Source organism: Clavelina lepadiformis, chromosome 5 (genome assembly GCF_947623445.1).
Source record: "Clavelina lepadiformis chromosome 5, kaClaLepa1.1, whole genome shotgun sequence".
NCBI lineage: Eukaryota > Metazoa > Chordata > Ascidiacea > Aplousobranchia > Clavelinidae > Clavelina > Clavelina lepadiformis.
The window spans coordinates 22442580-22462530 of record NC_135244.1 but is presented as its reverse complement, the minus strand read 5'-3'; the positions used below and the strand labels follow the sequence as shown (position 1 = coordinate 22462530).

General features: G+C 38.5%; 3 protein-coding genes and 1 long non-coding RNA gene across 5 annotated transcripts; 3 read left to right on the top strand and 1 right to left on the bottom strand.

Moving 5' to 3' along the window:
• Positions 1 to 1049: 1049 nt before the first annotated feature.
• On the bottom strand, positions 1050 to 2357 carry LOC143458834 (angiopoietin-4-like). The gene is made up of 2 exons (XM_076955711.1): positions 2012 to 2357; positions 1050 to 1925 (listed from the first exon to the last, which is right to left on the bottom strand). Exons 1-2 carry the CDS (start codon positions 2292 to 2294, stop codon positions 1228 to 1230), a joined length of 981 nt encoding a protein of 326 aa, XP_076811826.1. The 5' UTR covers positions 2295 to 2357; the 3' UTR covers positions 1050 to 1227.
• Positions 2355 to 15376, top strand: LOC143458832 (uncharacterized). Of its 2 annotated transcripts, XM_076955709.1 has the most exons (35): positions 2355 to 2518; positions 2723 to 2889; positions 3034 to 4656; positions 4770 to 4910; positions 4972 to 5158; positions 5232 to 5425; positions 5486 to 5674; positions 5759 to 6036; positions 6110 to 6232; positions 6324 to 6467; positions 6535 to 6667; positions 6829 to 6908; positions 6984 to 7380; positions 7544 to 7734; positions 7854 to 8024; positions 8084 to 8212; positions 8359 to 8514; positions 8587 to 8708; positions 8771 to 8944; positions 9015 to 9214; positions 9299 to 12260; positions 12319 to 12534; positions 12607 to 12746; positions 12813 to 12970; positions 13035 to 13157; positions 13236 to 13377; positions 13469 to 13634; positions 13723 to 13893; positions 13953 to 14090; positions 14156 to 14341; positions 14416 to 14560; positions 14628 to 14745; positions 14828 to 14886; positions 14949 to 15169; positions 15238 to 15376. In XM_076955709.1, the coding sequence occupies exons 1-35, from the start codon at positions 2370 to 2372 to the stop codon at positions 15308 to 15310; spliced, it is 9966 nt and encodes a 3321-aa protein (XP_076811824.1). In that variant the 5' UTR covers positions 2355 to 2369; the 3' UTR covers positions 15311 to 15376. The 2 variants fall into 2 exon arrangements, with proteins under 2 accessions (XP_076811824.1, XP_076811825.1); XM_076955710.1 differs by lacking the exons at positions 12319 to 12534; positions 12607 to 12746; positions 12813 to 12970; ... (4 more) ...; positions 13953 to 14090; positions 14156 to 14341 and having other exon boundaries at positions 9299 to 11740; positions 14433 to 14560.
• A 1331-nt stretch (positions 15377 to 16707) lies between these two features.
• Positions 16708 to 18412, top strand: LOC143458837 (uncharacterized). Its single transcript, XR_013117710.1, has 3 exons — positions 16708 to 17331; positions 17472 to 18096; positions 18216 to 18412. It is a non-coding gene; the product is annotated as an uncharacterized LOC143458837 (long non-coding RNA).
• A 220-nt stretch (positions 18413 to 18632) lies between these two features.
• Positions 18633 to 19893, top strand: LOC143458835 (uncharacterized). Its single transcript, XM_076955712.1, has 3 exons — positions 18633 to 18856; positions 19020 to 19210; positions 19513 to 19893. The coding sequence occupies exons 1-3, from the start codon at positions 18796 to 18798 to the stop codon at positions 19633 to 19635; spliced, it is 375 nt and encodes a 124-aa protein (XP_076811827.1). The 5' UTR covers positions 18633 to 18795; the 3' UTR covers positions 19636 to 19893.
• The last annotated feature ends 58 nt before the right edge of the window (positions 19894 to 19951 follow it).

Genomic DNA, 19951 nt, shown 5'->3' with positions numbered 1-19951 from the left:
TCTCAAAAGATTCTATGACTTTCTTCCAGAATTTAAGGCGTTTTCCGACGGAAAAAGAGAAATATCTCAGTTGGACAACGAAGAATCGGGTTTATGGTTGGTATCACCACACACTTTTCATCTCTCAATTGAACGCTAAAAGGAAAGAACAAGCTTTATCACGATTTGTATAGCATTTTCTGCTTTTATAAAAAAGTTTTGTTTTTGGAAGACGCAGTTTTGAGTGGTATCACAACTCATTTTCCAACACTTGCAAACCATTGAGCTCACAGATCATTAGAAACGTATATCATGCATATTAACAACTTAATTAATGAATTCAAATGTCGCCTTGAAGGAATGAAATCTTTCTTGCCCGTAATGAAGGTCTTTGCAGCACCTACTACAGTAGACGCTATCGCGACTCCTGATAATCTTCGATTGTAGCTGATAGACATGCAATCAGATGTTGAGATTGAACAAATATTTCAAAGAACAGACCTGCTTGACTTTTGGAGTCGACTTCCAGAAGGAAAATATCCTAACCTGGTAGCCAATGCCCTGATGAATGCTTCTGTATTTGGTTCAACTTACATATGTGAAGCACTTTTCAGCAAAATGGCCAGAATTAAAAGCCAATATTGTAACCGATTAACTGACGACCATCTCAAGCAGCTTCTGCGTGTTGCATCCTCTAAAATGACGCCTCGCTTTGAGAAACTCATTAAAAGTCAAAACCAATATCAAATTTCACATTAAATTGGAATTTTATTCCTTTGTTCTTTGTTATTTGTTGCTATTCATTAAAATTTCTTTTAATTAAACTGCTTGTTCTTATTGTGGCTCTTTATAAAATCGAGTTTTCAAAGTTGGCTGCGATACTAAAAAAGGTTTAGAACCACTGATCTAAATGGTCACAATAATGCAAGCTGTTATAGTGCTGTTTAACCACATCAGGATCGATAGTACAGTTATGGAAAAAATGACGAAAACATTGAATTTATTGTTTATTTTATGTACATAACAGCAACATAAAAGTTAATGAATGTGAGTTGGCTTAGGTGAATTGAGAATACATGTGGCACAATTGACATGAAAAATGGTAATTTTACATGGTAAAATTCGGCACTATACCAAAAAGGTTATATTTAGCGGCCGGTTATGTTATCCATGGTCTTATTAAGTGGATTCTGATGTATTGGCAAAAGTTGGTTTCTGCAAACTCAAAAAATTTATACACTTGCCTACCTATGGTTCAACCATGCCATGATACAGTTTCATAGATACAAATCGTAGAGCAGTATTGCTGGGATTAACAGTACGCCAGCGAAGCCAGTAAATATTTTTCCAGGTCATTTCTTGCTTGTACTTGGGATATGGCCCGTTTAAGTTTGCTTCATCACAGTAATGAAACCACCAACCTGACTTATGATCCCTGGCGCAATGACGATCTTTATTATCGTTGTCTCTGTCTGGTGTACTGAACTCGCTCATATATATAGGCGTAGTGCTAAAAGTGGAAGCCTTTTTTAAACCATATACATTTAACCAGTAATTTGGTACATTTGAGTTGAGCCTAAAGTTTGTGTATTGAACAAATGCCTTTACACCATCCCAGTCTTCAAGGTTGAATGCAACTTCAGGATCTTGTGTGTAAATGGCACCTAATCCATTGTTTGCGTAAGCAGTTTGTCTTGACAAGCGACGAATATTTTCCAATCCAAGCCAGTGTTCACTGCTGGGGTTCCCAAACCCTCTGACATAGTCATCCCATCCCCTTTCAAAGTTGATCTCCCCGTTCATTCTTCTTTGTATTGTTGTCCAGCCCTTCTTAGTTGAAACGAGGTCCATATCACAGTAGACGTAGGTGAACTGGAATCGTTCCTTGAGCCATATCGGGTAGATACCACTTGTTCTTGAACCACTTGCGTAGATGCTTGTACATTCTGGAAGAATTAAATAATTCAAATTTATACTGTATATGAATTTAGTACAAAAATTGTTTTGTTATACTTTTGCTTCATCATGTTACCTTTGTATAATGTTGCATGCAAATAACCAGAATGATGTAGGCTTGTTTTGAATGCAACCAACTTGATGACAACTTGTTGTTGGTTCTTGCAGTATTGCAAGTCACAAAAATTTGGATTAGTTGAGTGTCGATTTTTTAAACTTTCCTCAACATTGTGTACTCGCTGTAATATTTTGGCAGCTTGGCTATTGACTGCTTCACAATGCCACAAATAAAAGGGCAACAAAATCAAAAAATAAGAAATCCATCTTTGCTCTAGCCGTGATCTTTTTAAAAGCAACATATTTGATACAGTAGTATTCTTGTACAGTTGTACAAAGATGAACAATTTCTTTCGCTGTTTATTTCAGACTGCAGTATGGTTCTACGAAATGCAAGTGGAACAATCACATTCCCAGTCATAGAGGAATGTAATAACAACACCATGTTGCCTGGTGTTTGGGAGTGGAAAATTCCTTTGAGGGAGGGAGAATTTGCATATTTGCAGTTCGAAGAAACGTCTATCAAGTAGGATGTTGTACCAATTGTTACATAACAATTTGTTTGTATTGTTTTGTTCATTTACCTTGAACAATGTCAATTTTATTTTAAGTTTTTATATTTAAATAAGGATATTTTCGTAAGGGTTTTGGCACTGAAAATGTTTTTGATTGTTACAGTTGATTGTTATTGATTTTTGATTTGATTGTTTTGATTTTGATTTTGATACAGATGCCAATATGGACTTCTAGAGATTGAAACAAGTGAAACAAAAGCATTAGTATGTGAACCTAGCAAACCTGGAAACTACTTATCCACAACAACTGTTAATGTTTCTATGCAAAGAAATACAGCAAACTGTAGTTTAGCCAGAATTTTTTTCAACTATTCCCGATTTGGTGAGTAAATACAATATAGAATAGAACATCAGATTTGTACAACTCTTTCATGGTTTAAAAACACAAAGAGCTATGTATTGTAAACTTTAGTACTTAATTAACATGTGTGATCCTATAAAAGCATTTATTTACCATACGTTACAGACTTTCATCTAACAATGAGCAGCCGCCATGTCAAACCTGGAAAATCTGTTCAATTTACTGCTCGACTAAATGGAGAAAATAGTTTGAAAGATTTATTATCACATTGTTTACTGGAGGATGAAGGAAAAATCACTAAAACAGTGCAGACAAGTCTTTCAACATTGACCTTCACAACGCAGTGTTCATATCAATATCCGGGAAGATATTCAGTATGGGCTAAATGCATTTTTCATGCTGGAGGTGCTGATTTTAGAACAGAAGCCTTGAACCTTTATGTGGAATGCGGCTTGTCACCTTCAACATTACAAGTCTCCTATGAAGAATTTAACGTAACATTCCTGAACCCGGTTGACCTTGTCTTTCATCACAGATATTGTTTTCCTATTTCATATGCACTATTGTTAGATGATGTTATATACATACCACAGAACCATAAAATACAAAGTTTCGATGTGAAGAAATTTTTACTGAATCAGGTAGAAAAATTCAATTTTAAACTGAACTTATCAATGCAGCAATTACTTGGCCCAGGAATACACAATGTTGAATTATTGTTACAAAACAATGTTTCCTCTGTGATTTTTTCCACACCAATTACTTTGAATGAAGAAATCAAAGATTTTAAGCTGACAGTAAAAGAGTACGTTGGTTTTCATCCCCATTATTTCATCATAAATGCGACGGTGAGTCGAGGAGCACCAATAAGTCTTTCAGTTCAAATCAAATCGATCGAAAGCAACTTGTCACACCTCATTGGTTCTTTAATTTGCCCACGAGATTGTCACTCAATGGTGGTAAAGACAAATCTAACACAACCAGGAATATACAGAATTGAAGCAAAAGCGAAAAACAACATCTCTCAATCATCGTCATGGACACTCATAGAAGCATTACCACAGATATACAATGTGTATATTTCGTCGTTGAAGCCTATCCCTAGCTACAGCAGAAATTATGTGTATGCATTTGTTAGAGGTGACATTGCTGATTACCTGATGACGATATACTTACAAGGAAGACCAGAGAACCACAGTTTCACCATTTCCAAGTTGGAATATGATCACAAAGATCTGCCCAGTCTCCCATTTAATACCAAATCTTACAAATTGATCAAAGTTGAACGAGTTTTATACCACATTGGAATGCAGCAGGTCACTGGTTTTATCAGAAATTCAAAACAGTCATTTCCTTTCGTGGGATGGGTTGACGTGTTGGAGACGTCATCATGCTTGGAGAATCTGAGAATTCGTGATGGGAACTACCGAGGGGGGTTTGAAAAAGCATTGAAAGTCTTTGATTATTTGACCTTCAGTGTAGATTTTAAATTCACATGCAAGAATATTTCTGAGGTCAGATATAAATGGTTGGTGTTCCCAGTGGCAACAGATATGGACATGGCAACATATACATATGAAGTTGAGTTTGAGAAGGAGTCATTTGATCCAGAACTTATCATCAGAGCTGATACATTGTCACCCGGCTTGTATGTCATAAAGGTTAAAGTTACCAGTGAGAACGTGACAAGCAATGTGTTGGAGGGAAAACTCAAAGATTATAGTTTGATAGAAATTCCCAAAAGAAAGTTACATTTTGTGATCTTAGGAGGAAATGTGATCCAGGCTGGTGAGTGGGTAATTATTAGATTTCTATGTGATTGCATAGCACATGGAATATTTTGATGATTTATTTTTAATTTTTGACCACATTTTTTATTTATTTTTAATTTCTCTGCATAGACAACAACATGACAGTCCTAAGATTTGAATCTTTAATTGATTACAACAAATATCGTCAACACATCAGCTACAACTGGTTTTGCTCCATCAAGCAAGAAGAGCTTCCGGCAAGGACAGTGATGGGGAAAATACAGAGAAAAGGTTTTAAAGTTTTCTTCAAATCCCACTTTGTTCAAAATTTAATTGTTTTCTCATGTTCAAGATTCCTGCTTTGATTGGCACACTCTCTGGGTGACCAGTGATCATGTGATGGAAATATCCATGAATGAACTCAGACAAAGTGAACATTATTACATCCGATTAATCATATCTGGACCCCATTATGATGCAACATTCGCAGATCAGAAATTTGTTGTTCAAGCAAGACGAGCCCCGATTGTTAATTTAAAGTGAGCATTGGATAAAATTGCAGCAGACAAAGTAAAAACATTTCATTTAATTTTTCTTTCCATCAAATCGCAGATGTTGGTCCAATTGTGAGAAGTACTTTTCTCCTCACCTGTCAATCATTCTACAATTAGAGTGCGATGATTGTTTACGTCGTAAATGGACATTGTCGCCAAATCCTGGACATCAACTGCCACTGTGTGATGATCAGGAGTTTTGCAAACTAAATGCATCGTTACTTATTCCATCAACAAATGTCACAGGAACAGGTGAATCCCTTTATATTGTGCTAATTCATTCATAGATTTAAACCTGACCTCCATGTGCAGGTTACAATATTCACGGAGAGAACTCCTCAGTGACCATTTTCCTCAACGCTCTATCTTCTCATAGTGGTGGTAGCTGCATTGTTTTGCCTAGGATGGGAAGTGCGTATATCACCAAGTTTAATGTCACATGTGCTGGTTACATAGAAGGCAAATACCAACTGATGTACAAGTTTTTCCTCCAAGACAAAGGTGAATAAAGTGTCACGTGAAAATAGAGCAGAATTAATTCCGACAAAGTCATACTTACATCTAAAAAATAAATATCCTTCCCAGGCCATCGATATCTTCTACAATATGGATTTGATCCAGTTCTCTATGACATCATACTTCCACCTGGACGTTCATCTAATGACGTCACAATTGTCGTAGAATTATGCACTCCCGACCAATCGTGTGTTGAGGAAAATCTCTTTGTCACTTTGGTTGATAATTATGACGTCAACGATGATGTAATGAATGAACTGGACGCAGCGTTGTTAAGTAACAATCTGCAGAAGATTGCTCAGTTTGTTCTCGTCTTATCGTCAACCAACAAACTCAACCAATCAAAGGTCAGTGTGCGACGTATTAACTTTATATTTTGTCAAAGTTTTAGTTTTAAAAGACAAATATTTGTTTAAACAGAGAAAGGAAATAATTTCCAAAATGGCGGAATATCCCATGTTGTTGTTGGAGCCGGTGAAACAAGTTGCCGATGTAATAAGCCACGTAACAAACAATCCTAAACTTCTAGAAGAAACTCAATTGGTAAAGTTTGAAATTACACAAACTTGCTTTTAGAGTCCACGTATTTATCCGTAATATAGACTGAGTAGAAGAAAGTTACTTTGTATTACAGCAAGATGTGCAGGACATCCTGGATCGAGTGGAGAGCTTTGTTCCATTTTCTGCCAGTCGATATGATGATGTAAACTCCATTGTGAGGTCATGTATGACTACGACATCACAATTGATGAGACTTGTTCGATTTTATCCTTTCAAGGTAACCAAGTTAACATTTTCAATAATCTAGCATCTGATTGTTCAACTAACAACGAGTTTTATCGAAGAATGAAGAAAATTTGCGAATGAATCGTCTGGGAAAGTTGCTCATGGCATCATTGACTCCCGGTGAGGATGCGATATCCTTTGAAACTGAATCTGTCGAAGGAAGAATGATCAAGTTAAACAATCATGTCACGAGTAAGGAAAAAGTGTTACAATTTATAAGCCACGTACATCTGATGTACACATATTGTTCACACACATACAGTGCACAGTGGTAGCAACATTCTCATGTGTGAGGTGTAACTCTTCATATAAGTTCCAATACTTTGATTATGACCACAATGAAATGTTTTCAGATCCCTTCGACGCTAACACCTCGTTCGTACAACTTTCTAACTTGCAGTCGCATATAACTGATGATGTCATCAATATCGAGGTAATAATTGTGCTTTTTTTAATCACTCGCATTACGTTACGATGATATTCAGAAGAATGTTTTGTAAAATTTTAGATTTTTCGTTATAACTCAACCTCAGCCAACTTCAGTCCATTTGATCTAAAAGTTGATTCTGTGACGTCAGTCAGCATAACGACAGGTTGGAGGGACGAGCTCCCCATCAGTAAAGAAATAGCAAAGAATCTAAAGTTAGAGTTCAGCCTGCCTCAACAGCCCGATAAGAGCAAGATATGGCTGAGGGTTAAAAGTGAATGTGACGGCTCAGCATGCCGTAGCACTGCCATTGGCTCTGCCTTCATAGACGTTGAGGGAGATTCGAGTGGTTCGATGGAAGCGACGATTCTAAACATTGTTGTGGGAAACTATGAAGGCAGAGTTAAAAAGATGAAAATGTTCCTGACCCTTGTAGGCCAAGTAATAACCATGGCTAGAAAGGAGTTTGACAAGGAAGGTTGGTATAAGCGTCTGTGAGAATTTGCAGTGAGTTACTGTGCATGAAATACAGTGAGTGTAACATCATACTGTTTTTCACTTTTGTTCTGTAGAAAGGTAACTGTGGAGTAGATATGATTGTCAGAGTCTTTGGTTCTCAAAATATTGTCATTATATTTCAGCAACACATTATCGATGGATCACAAAGGCGCCCTTTGTAGGATTTGGATCCTACAATGTTACCATTCGTGCTGACCTGGGTCCAGGCTACTACCGTGCCGGAACCATTACATCGGCCGTGTTCTCTGTTTGGGCCTTGCAGTGTCTTCACTGGTTTGATGCCAAGAATGGCTGGAAAGACAGCCTCTGCAAGGTGAGATATAGAAGGCAGAAAAGTGAAAATTTATATGAATTTAGAATTTTTATTTAATTGAATGCTTTGTGGATTATTCTGTGATATCAGCAGCTAACATCATCTTATGTCTTTACCAGGCTCATGAGGACACGGTTTCCGGCATGGTTGTGTGCCAATGTGGTCACTACCCTGTTACAAGGGTGGTCTGGACCCAGGGTCATAAAAGAAGCACGGATGAGTTTACAAGGGCGCCTTCGCTGCTCGCGTCGAAATTGTTGGTTTTCCCCAACAAACTTGACTACAATGAGGTAAGGATGTTTATGATGTAACAGAATGTGTCACTTTCAAATGATGAAATCATGTTCAGATCTCATCCAACATGTGGCAGCGCTTCTTAGAAAATCCGATTGTCTTGTCCATGTTGTTCGTGCTCTATTCTTTGTATGGGCTCGGACTAATATGGGCGAGATCAAAAGACCGGCAAGTGGAGGCAGAGGTGAAAAGATTTGAATATGTCCGGTTGAATATGAAGACATGCTTGAGATTCTTTAAACATGGTGTCTATTGCTGTGTAACTGTGATGGAGTGCTACTGTCATATGTGAAAGTGATCAATCAAAATTAAAAAGCAAATATTTTCAAGGATCTGTGTGTGGAAGTCCCGGACAATAGTCCTTTCGATAAATATCGTTACATCGTGACGATTTATACCGGAAGTCGACGAAATTCTGGAACTTCTGCTGTAGTCTGCCTCCGACTCGTTGGAAATATGGCCACCAGTAGTGCTCATGTCATTCAGGTATTGTGACGTCATAATGTATTGAAATGCATTTGATTAAGTGATAAACTGACAATGAATACTTTTGTACAGCACCACACAAAGATTTTGAACAGGGGAAGTGTGAAATCGTTCCTTATTACCACGTCAGAGTGTCTTGGAGACATCACTGCAATTCGCTTGTGGCACGATAATGGCGGACACAGCCCAGAGTGGTATGAAGTAGCAACAACTCAACAGAAAGTGTAGGAATTATTAAATGTAACTTTTACGTTAGGTTCCTCCAGAGGGTTGTGGTAAGAGACCTGGAGAAAAATCATTGCTGGTTCTTCCTTTGCAACCGCTGGTTCAAGCATGTCATAGACCACGTGGTCCCTGCTGCACGAACCAAAGACCTGCACAACACGAGGACATTGTTCCCCTTGAGGTTGGAAAATCACCTCAGAGACAGGTAAAGTTTGAGATAATTTATATCCCACAATTGTACCGGATTATTAACATATAATTCCACAATATTGCAGATATCTTTGGTACGCATTCTATGGAATGCGCCCGTGGCAACGTCATGTGATGGGAAGGATAGAAATGTTATCGTGTTGTCTCATGATAACCTTGATGATCATGCTCACCGCGTTAATGTTCCACGGGAACAACCACGCGCAGCAGGGACTGCTCTTAGCCGTCGGTAATTACACTTTTCAGTGGTGGCACGTGGCTGTCGGTGAGTTCAGTTGACATCGGTGTTGACAGAGATGGTTAAGAATGTTATTTATTAATCGTTGTATTCTTTTGATTTGTAACAAAGGAATCGAGAGCGCTCTGTTGTCATCTCCAGCAACGTTTCTCATAACAACAATGTTTCGCCGATCGCAACGGCCGCATAAATCATTGCTAACTGACTCAAAAAGTGTCGATGACGAAGAAAGTAATGTAAATGATGAACAAAATCCGGTCTCACATCATCCAAATGTAGCAGATGGAAGCAAAGAGGAAAATCTGAAATTGGAACTTTTTCATGAACAACTTCCAGTTGACAATAAAACTCATCTCAGAGTAAAACCTAATCGAGAAACTTGTGTCGTTGAAGTTGCTGAGACTTCACAACATGTTATGGGTGAAGACCGTCGAGTTTATCATCATCAACGCAAAGAAGCAACTGGCAAGATGAATCAAAAAGAAAAACGAAAACTGAAGAAAGAATCTCCCAAGACAGACCATCATGACGAGAGAAAAATCCACCATAGATTGAAACCTTATGGTAAAAACCGTGCCTTTGAAGTAGCTGGGACTTCACAACAAGTTTTGAATGAAGAGCATCGAGTACATCATCACCGACGCAAAGAATCAAACAAAGAGCTGGATCAAAAAGAAAGACAGAAGCTGAATAAAGAATCTCCCAAGAAACAGCATCGTGGCGAGAGCAAAATCCACCATAAGGAGAGACTAAAGTGGGTGAAAGAACTCCTCCTACGAAAACAACATCGTGGTGAGAGCAAAAGTCATCGGGGAGTAAAGCCGCATGGTGAAAACCCTGCCATTGAAGCTGCTGGGACTTCACAACAAGTTTTGAGTGAGAAGCATCAAGTACATCATCACCGACGCAAAGAATCAAACAACGAGCTGGATCAAAAAGTGAGACTAAAGCTGAATAAAGAATCTCCCAAGAAAGGTCATCGTGGTGAGAGCAAAATTCTTTCTAAAGTGAAACATCATGGTGAAGCCCCTGCCATTGAAGTTGCTGATACTTCACGGCATGTTTTGAGTGAAGAGCGTCGAGTGTATCATCATCAACGCAAAGAGGCAAGTGATGAGATGGATCATAAACCAAGACAAAAGTTGGTAAAAGAATTTCCCAAGAAACAACATCGTGGGGAAAAAAGTCATAAAAGTCATCAGGGAGTAAAACCGCATTGTGAAAATCCTGCTTTTGAAGTTGCTGAGATTTCACGACATAATTTGATTGAAGACCGTCGAGTGTATCATCGTCAACGTAAAGAAGCGAATGACAAGATGGATAAAAAAGAGAGAAGAAAGCTGAAAAAAGAATCTCCTAAGAAAGATCATCGTGGCGAGAGGAAAAGTCCTCGGGGTGTAAAGCCGCATGGTGAAAGTCCTGCCAACACAGTTGCTCATACTTCACAGCATGTTTTGAGCGAAAAGCATCGAGTACATCATCATCAACGCAAAGAATCAACCAACGAGCTGGATCAAAAAGAGAGACTAAAGTGGATGATAGAACTACTCCTCCATAAACCGCATCATGATGACAACAAAATTCAACTGGGAGCAAAAGCTCATGGTAAAAACCCTGCCATTGAAGTTGCTGATACTTCGCGGCATCTTTTAAGTGAAGACCGTCGAGTTCATCATCATCAACGCAAAAAAACAACTGAAAATATGGATCCGAAAGAGAGAAGAAAGCTGAAGAAAGAATCTCTGAAAAAACAGCGTCGTGGAGAGAGCAAAAATCTGGGTGTAAAGCTGCATGGTGAAACTCCTGCCAACACAGTTGCTCATAATTTACAGCGTGTTTTGAATGAAAAGCATCAGGTAATTCATCATCAAAACAAAGAAATGAATGATGAGCTGGATCAAAAAGAGAGGCTAAAGTGGATGATAGAACGTCTTCTCCATGAAGACCATCCTGATGAGAACAAAAGTCATCAGGGAGTAAAACCGCACGGTGAAAATCTTGCCATTGAAGTTGCTGATACTTCACAGCGTCTTTTGAGTGGAAAGCATGAAGTACATCATCATCAACGCAAAGAATTGAATGATGAGCTGGATCAAAAAGAGAGACGAAAGCTGAAGAAAGAATCTCCCAAGAAAGATCATCGTGGTGAGAGCAAAATCCTCTCTAAAGTGAAACATAATGGTGAAGCCCCTGCCATTGAAGTTGCTGATACTTCACGACATGTTTTGAGTGAAGAGCGTCGAGTAAATCATCATCAACGCAAAGAAGCAAGTGATGAGATAGATCATAAACCAAGACAAAAGTTGGTAAAAGAATTTCCCAAGAAACAACATCGTGGCGATAAAAGTCATAAAAGTCATCAGGGAGTAAGACCGCATGGTGAAAATCCTGCTTTTGAAGTTGCTGATACTTCACGACATGATTTGATTGAAGACCGTCGAGTGTATCATCATCAACGCAAAGAAGCGAATGACAAGATGGATAAAAAAGAGAGACGAAAGCTGAAGAAAGAGTTTCTCAGTAAACACCATCGGGGTGAGAGTGATGATTTTCGCCGGAAGAGTCATCAAACAGGGAAACGTCGCCATAAACATTCCATTATCGTCACTAAAACTGCACGACATGTTTCAAGTGAAGGTCACAGTAAACATGATGCCATCTCCCAGCCTCAACCTTCCAGTGGAAGAGTTAGGTTTGAAGAGAAAAGTTCAGATGATTTGAAACCTCCAATGAGGAAAATATTTTTATCATCCATTGTTCGCGACAAAGATCAACCAAGTACATCATCAGCAGCTTTTGTGACATCTTTATCAATGCCACCTAGGTCACCATCTATTGCTATGGCATCATCCCAAGAGCCATCTACATCATCCTTTGCTGGTATGACATCATCACAAGAGCCATCCACATCATCATTTGTTGGTATGACATCATCACAAGAGCCATCCACATCATCCTTTGCTGGTATGACATCATCACAAGAGCCATCCACATCATCATTTGTTGGTATGACATCATCACAAGAGCCATCTACATCATCATTTGTTACTGAGCAAGTGACTCCTTCTGCCAGGTAGTTGTTTACATTAAAATTGTCTTAGTTCATAGATTTAAGTTGTTTGTGTTTCCAGATCGCACTTTGCTGGTCAGCGGGTGGCAGTGTCAGGTACTGGTCCTCATCGAGGGATTGCTTTTGTCGAGAATGATCCCAACACAGGGGATTCCCGCGTTCTTCCTCACTTCTTCATATACATTGCCTGGATATTACTTGTTGCAACTGTCCTCACGTCGACTGTGCTTTGCGCCTTGTATGGAATGTCATATGGCATAGAAACTTGCAAAGAATGGTAAGACATTGTTGCGTCGTAATGTCAAATGAAGACTACGTAATAGCAACTTTGTTAAAACTTGATTTTCAGGTTGGTTTCTGTATCGGTTGCTTTCCTTCAAAGTGTCATAATTCTGGAGCCTCTAAAAGAAGTCTTGATTGCCTACGTCAAGGTGGTGAATAACCCAAAACTCGATCTTCGCGACTGGATTCCACCTTTGCCCCCTTCAGGTTCATTTCACAACTATGATTTAGCACCATTTTGATTCTTTTTGATGATTTATTGTTTTAATAAAGTGACGCCGAGATCTCACAGCGGTGATTGTGACGCAATAAAGAGGAAACAGGACGAGGAGCGATCAAGGAATCGGATTTATCGTCCTCCTTCTCAGCTAAGAGTTGAAATCACGCTCCAGGATATCGAGGAAAAAATAAGAACAAAAAGAAAGATAAAAGTGAGTTTCATGGAATAAATTTATGAAGCTGAATATGACGATATATTCTATCGTTACGTCACAGAACATATCGCTTCATCTAATATTTTTGGTGCTCTTGTTTATTGTGACGTTTGGACAAACGGACAGGAATTCGTTTCAATTTGGCAAAACTGTGCAGAATATGTTGTTGGATGGACACAGAAAGGTTGATTATTAGCTCATAATTACATCATTTATGACGTGTTTGTTCCAAATACCACATTTCATGACAATATGTTCTCAGATGTCGTCGGCTAATGACGTATATAACTGGGTCGAGTTTTCATTGGCTGACAAGTTCTCGATTGGTCGCCTGACGCATTTTCCTGACAACCAATTGTTGATTGTGACGCCCCCAACATTACGTCAGAAGCGAGTAATTAAAGGTTTGTTCCCACAACAATTGTATTTTCTTGATAATTAATTTATGTGGAAACGCTTTAGACTGATTTTGAATCCTGGAGCTTTACTTTGCAGGTACGTCTTGTGTTCACAGCGATTCAGTATTTAAATACGGTTTGTCCGACACGAACCAGTGTAAACTTCACTACGAAAATCAGTTCCAAGAAAAGAGGAATCATGGACCCACCTGGTCCAGGCCTCCTACGCACGCAACAAAGCCCTCACATGACGTCTATGAAAGGTAACTATGGCAACGCAGCGGTGCAGATTTTTTTGAAAAGTGGGAGTTACTTTTCCTAACGCTTATATTTAATGACGTCACGATGCAGTTGTTGGAAGTATTCGACGACGAATACGTCATGGTTGAGTAGTTACATCGGTGATCTCGCGCTCTTCTACAATCCAGGCGGTTATTACGTCACAATTTCAAAATTAGCCAACGAAACACGTGACCAAGTTCATTATCTGAGACGCTTCGGCTGGATTGACGGATACACGAGGTTTGTGGAAAGATTTGTTGCAAAATCTTGTCAATTTCACTCAAACTATTTCCTTGAAGGTTCCTCATGCTTGAGACTGTCCTATACAACGTCCCACATCGAATATATTGCGTCACTATGGTCGCCATAGAAATATCAAACACTGGCAACTATGTCGTCAAGCCACAATTGATGTTCATGCGAAGTCACCACGTCGAGTAAGTAGATTATGACCTGACAACGTTGTAAACTGCAAGAAGTTATGTCGTCATTTCCTGTGAAGGCGTGCTTGGGACGTGGCGGTCCAGGTTGCCTTATATGGCATTCTTGTCGTGGTGCTGTACCACTTGGTGGAGGTAGCGAGTGGCTTCCTGGAAGAAGGCTTCCGCTTTCTCAAGAACTTGTGGAATGTTCTGCTCTTGATAATTCTGATGACGTCAACACTGGTGGTGGGGCTTTACCTTAGCAGGTGATGAGTTAGACGTAATCATGAGGTATTTATATGCAAGCGGGGATTTTATAAATGATGTTATTTTCACACAGAGTGACTTACACGGACCAAGCGTTCCAAGCTTACAGGAATAACATGAAATCTTTCCATCTCTACCACATGGCTGCTTTCACAGATTACCTCACAAAATGCCTTTTGTCCATTTGTACTTTCTTCACGATGCTGTACACCGTCAAGGTAAGAATATGACGTCATCAACATCAGTACCCGTCATAAAATCTTATTATGACATCATCATATTCAGGTCATGGAAGGTCATCCAATTTTTGATCTCATGCACGCCACCATACATAGAGCAAAGCTTGAAGTCCTAGGTCTTTCACTCTACATATTTTTCCTCTACATCGCTTTCTGCCATGTTGGTGAGTTAGAAGCTCATGGTTGTCATAATTAATCACAAATTTTACGCGAATCAAAGATTTGATCGAAAATCATCATTTTCAGGGTTGGTGCTTTTTGGAAGAAGCAAAGATTTCAGCAGTGTGAGCAAAGCTATGCAATCTGTGAGTCACACTTTTCATTATGACGTATCAATTGTTCGTGAAGTAACTCAAGTTCATTTTAGGTTGTGGGCTTTTCCATGGAAGCGTTTACGTCAACAAACCTTCTTCGTGCTTATCCAATCAGAGGAAGCATTTTCCTCCTGTTAATTTTGTTCATTTTCATAAAAATATTTGTGAATTTTTTTGCTGCGGTTTTGGAAAACACCTTCCGAGAGTTGAAGTTGCTCAGACGTGAGCGCTTAACTCGCCAACACCTCATGTCTTTCGGAAGAAAACATATCAGGTATTGTGACGTTATAATCTTCTATTTGTATCCAACGTACAGCTGCTTTATGACATCATATTTTACAGGACCGTGTTCACGATCCGTGACGAAATTTCAGAGAGATTCAAAAAACTACGAAGCAAGAGAAAAGTCGAATAGATTTCTGGGAAATTAGCATTTGTTCGTTATATTATTATAACCCAATAAAGTTATGTTGTGAACATTTGTGGTACCGGTATGTTCAAGTATTACTGCGGCTACAGCAAGTGCTACTGCAATACTTTAAGCACAACCACCATAATAACAACATATCGATAACATGAGATTAAAGTTCTTGTATGTTATGAATTTCAAAACAACTAACCCAGAAAATTATAAGTGTAATTTGTCAGTGTCGGTCAAACCTATGTAATCTTTTACAACGCGTTTTGGTGCGGAAATTGTCAAATCTAAAATAGTTATGTGAACCAGTTATATGATCGATACAGTTTCAAGTTGTTTATTGAAGTCATCTCTCCTTTGTTTTAATTTCTTTGCTCTGCCCCAGATGATTAGCGTGAGAAATATCTTTTTGAAATTATGTTTCTGCATTTCTTTTACAGTTTTCTGAGTTTCAACCATAAACATCATATATCACTATAGGCCAAAGCTTTTAAAGCGGATCCTAAACAACACAAATACAAGTCACCATATGTAGCCTGGCATTTATATATTTCTTTTACCTGGTTTACCACTGTTATTTCAAAACAACAGACGACCTGAGAGATATTGTTTTGTCCGAATCAGTCTTATAAAGAGCGTTGTTTATTATTTTTCTTTTGACTCGTAGAAGGTAATTCCCCTCTTAGGAATTTGTTTCCAAAACATTTGTAAAAAGTGCAGTTTGGCAGAAGGTTAAAGCAGGTCGCTTACATTGTTCTACAATAAGAGAAACAATTGAAACGAATATAAGTGACAAAGGCAATCGGTGCTTTATTTAGGCATGAATAGAATGTTTTCTGTGAACGTGTACTTAAGTGTATACCCTAACAGGAACATTTTGTATTAAATTAACCTAAACTACCGTTGGGGTATTTGTACTAGTTGACGTAAATGCTAAGTTACAGTTCAGTTTTGGCTGTTGACTTTAGCTGTGGTAAAAACGAAAAATTGCCTTAGCAGTTTATATTGTCACCGTTACATTCCTATGCTGAAAATATTGATTACTAATCACTTCCCCCCATTGCAATAGAACTTTAGACCGTCCTCAGATGCAGCAAATTACTTCCAATATGCCTTTACTAACAAGAACTGTTGTTGACGATATTCCTGTATTTTGCTAGTCATTTAGTCAAATATTCACTCAGTCATTTGCTTACAAAAGAAAAAAAACGAAAATAAAATCAAGTAATGGCTACAAGTCAAGAAATAATTGCGTAAAGATATTAAGAATTAATGTGTCATCATACATCTTAGTTTTTATTTTTAAAAAAGTCAAGAACGTTTGTGTGTCATCATAGTTGAGATGGTGTTGGGTAACAACAATAGTTAATTGTTGCAAGATAAAAGCTGGTTCTGGTTTCACTGACAGTCTCATTCTATTTGTTATGAAATATTCCGCTGCCAGAGTCTGGATATAATAGCAATTGCATTCAACCTGACAACACTTGCCCATATAAATGTTCATTTTAATAACATCATGATTTATTCCAAATACACGACAAGAATAACATCACGAAACAGTAGCTTGAATACTAGACTCTTAAGAATCAAATTTAGATTGAAAGGGATAACACATGTGAAAAGTTGCATTATAGAGCTATGAATGTCATCATTTGTTGAAATAAACGCAAAACCATACGAAGCAAATAGAATAAATACTTGATAAGATATTATATGCAAGTCACTTATAATTCTCGATAAAACTTTTCAATTACAGAAGTTTGTTTGCAACTAATTTTACTGTCGATATGCATGTTTTAATATCTCCTTACATCATAAAAGCACAATAAACAACGAAGACAATGCAAAGCATGGTGCAAAATATGAAAATACTTATGCAGTTGAGTTTTAATATGATGATATACTTAATCTACAGCTATAATGCCTTTACGCAAAAGATGCATTGTTGGCACTTGAAAGAACCTTTATAAGATGGGAAATTAAACACAAAAGAGAAATTTCTTGTATATTAAGAACAGGTAATTAAGTGAACTATTTTGCAGATTAGTTTCTGTTTTCTGCAGCCAAGAATAGTGTTTTTGTCTATGTCAGTTTCATGGGAACACAGAAGCCGGTTTGCAAAACTGTAGTGGCTTGATATGTTGTCATTATATTTTAGCTCTCTCGTAATGATGGAGGGTCCAAGCACCATTCTATGGATTCTGCAGCATCAAACTTCATACAAACCTGAGTCGGGAAAATTTTGTTCACCATGTTCTAGGTATGAGCTGCACTGCATTGGTTCAACACATACCATGGTTGCAAAGGTGATGAGATATTGGACAAAGTAAAATTGTAGAACTTTTACAAATTAAAAAGCTCTGTGGATTATTTTCTGCTATGAGCAACCAATAATATCACCTCATGTCTTTACCAGACTCATGAGGACACGGTGCTGCTTTAGGAAGTTCCCCAGAACTAGAATAGTCTGGAACCATTCTATTGACCGTGTTCTCTGCTTCTGTCTTGCAGCGTCTTAACTTGAGTGGGTTTGGTTGCCACGCTGACGCTAACAACTTTTTTACATTCTCTGATTGGTTCTTAATGCATGTTTTGGCCTTCGAGGCCTTGTCACATTTTCCCGTCCAATTTGTGGAAAATGTCGATAAATATTAATATGCTTGAGACCACCTGCGCAGGACAATTGTTCCACATTGAAGACGAAAATTAATATGAATGAAAATTAATACCGGCTGGGAAGACAGCCTCTGGAAGGTGATAAATTACTGAGAATTTCCAGCAAGGTGAAATATTAAAATTAGGGAAGTGAAAATTTTACTGAATATAGCATTTTCAATTAATTGAATGCTTTATGGATTATTCTATGATAAAAGCAGCTAACATCATCTTATGTCTTTACCAGGCTCATGAGGACACGATTTCCGGCACGGTTGTGTGCCAATGTGGTCACTTCCCGGTTACAAGGGTAGTCTGGACCCAGGGTCAAAAAAGAAGCACGGATGATTTTACAAGGGGACCTTCGCTGCTTGCGTCAAAGCTGTTGGTTTTTCCAAACAAACTGGACTACAATGAGGAAAGGATATTCATGATGTAACAGAATGTGTCACTTTCAAATGATGAAATCATGTTCAGATCTCCTCCAACATGTGGCAGCGCTTCCTTGAAAATCCTATTGTCTTCTCCATGTTGTTCGTGCTCTATTCTTTGTATGGACTCGGACTAATCTGGGCGAGATGTGGAAAAGGTCGACAACTAATATGTTTGCAACCACCTGCGTCAGCACAATTTTTCGTTCCCCACAATCAGGACAAAAATTAAAATGAATGAAAATTGATACCAACAGTGGCTGGGAAGACAGGTGATAGAACACTCAGCGTCAAAAAAGAAGCACGGATGATTTTACAAGAGCGCCTTCGGTGCTCGCGTCAAAGTTGTTGGTTTTTGTAGTTGGAAATATTGAAGGGCGAGTTAGAAAGGTTAAAATGTTCCTGACCATTGTAGGCCAAGTAATCACCATGGCTAGAAAGGAGTTTGACAAGGAAGGTTGGTAGGAGCGTCTGTGAGAATTTGCAGTGAGTTACTGTGCATGAGTTGCAGTGAGTGTAACATCATACTGTTTTTCACTTTTGTTCTGTAGAAAGGTAACTGTGGAGTAGATAGTATTGTCAGAGTCTGTGGTATTTGAAATATTGTCATTAAATTTCAGCACCATCATACCAATGGAACACAAAGGCGCCCTTCGTAGGATCTGGATCCTACAATATCACAATTTGTTCTGACCTGGGTCCAGGCTATTACCGTGATGGAACCCTCACATCAACCGTGTTCTCTGCTTGGGCCTTGCAGTGTCTTCACTGGCTTGATGCCAAGAATGGCTGGGAAGACAGCCTCTTCAAGGTGAGATATCAAAAGCTTCTGTAACTCAAGAGCATTCAACAAAGGAAAGTGTTATTGTTATTTTGAAGTCTTATTATTGTCCGTTAGCTGGTTCATGAGAACACGGACAGACATGGCACTGTGCAGTTGTGAGCAATAGCAACTAAACTAGTTTGGAATAAAAAATACAGAAGAATTTTGAAAGGGGTCCATCTATGTTGGCTTCAAACTTCTTGATTTTCTCAACATACATAGACTACTATAATCTTTCCACAGTTTAAATAGCATTCTTCTCGAAATCTATCCACTAATTATGCCTTTAGCTAGGCTACACGTTCCCTGACCACGAGGGCCAAGGAATGAGACAACGACATTTACGTCACGTCGCTTCCCGCCAATTTGTAAGAAAACATTGGGGGATTCCCATAATTGTGTCGTCAAAGTAGCGCGTCATCTATAGCAGGGACGATAGAAAATGTCGGAAAGGAAAGTGGGAGCACTGGAAAACGAAGGCAATCAATGTTTTCTTTCAAAATTGCAAAATATATGAATATTGAGATTGGGAACTTTAGTTTGTTGGCGATCATCTTTTTAACGCTCTTTTTATTGTGCATGTCCATCTCTGTCTGATATATCGATCTTTACTTCACCATTCTTCATATTCCGATGTATCGATCTTTACTTGAATCAAGATTTCGAAAACGATGGTTTCACTTGCTTGCGACACTGCGAGGGTTCTTAGCAGTTAGCACAAGACTGTTT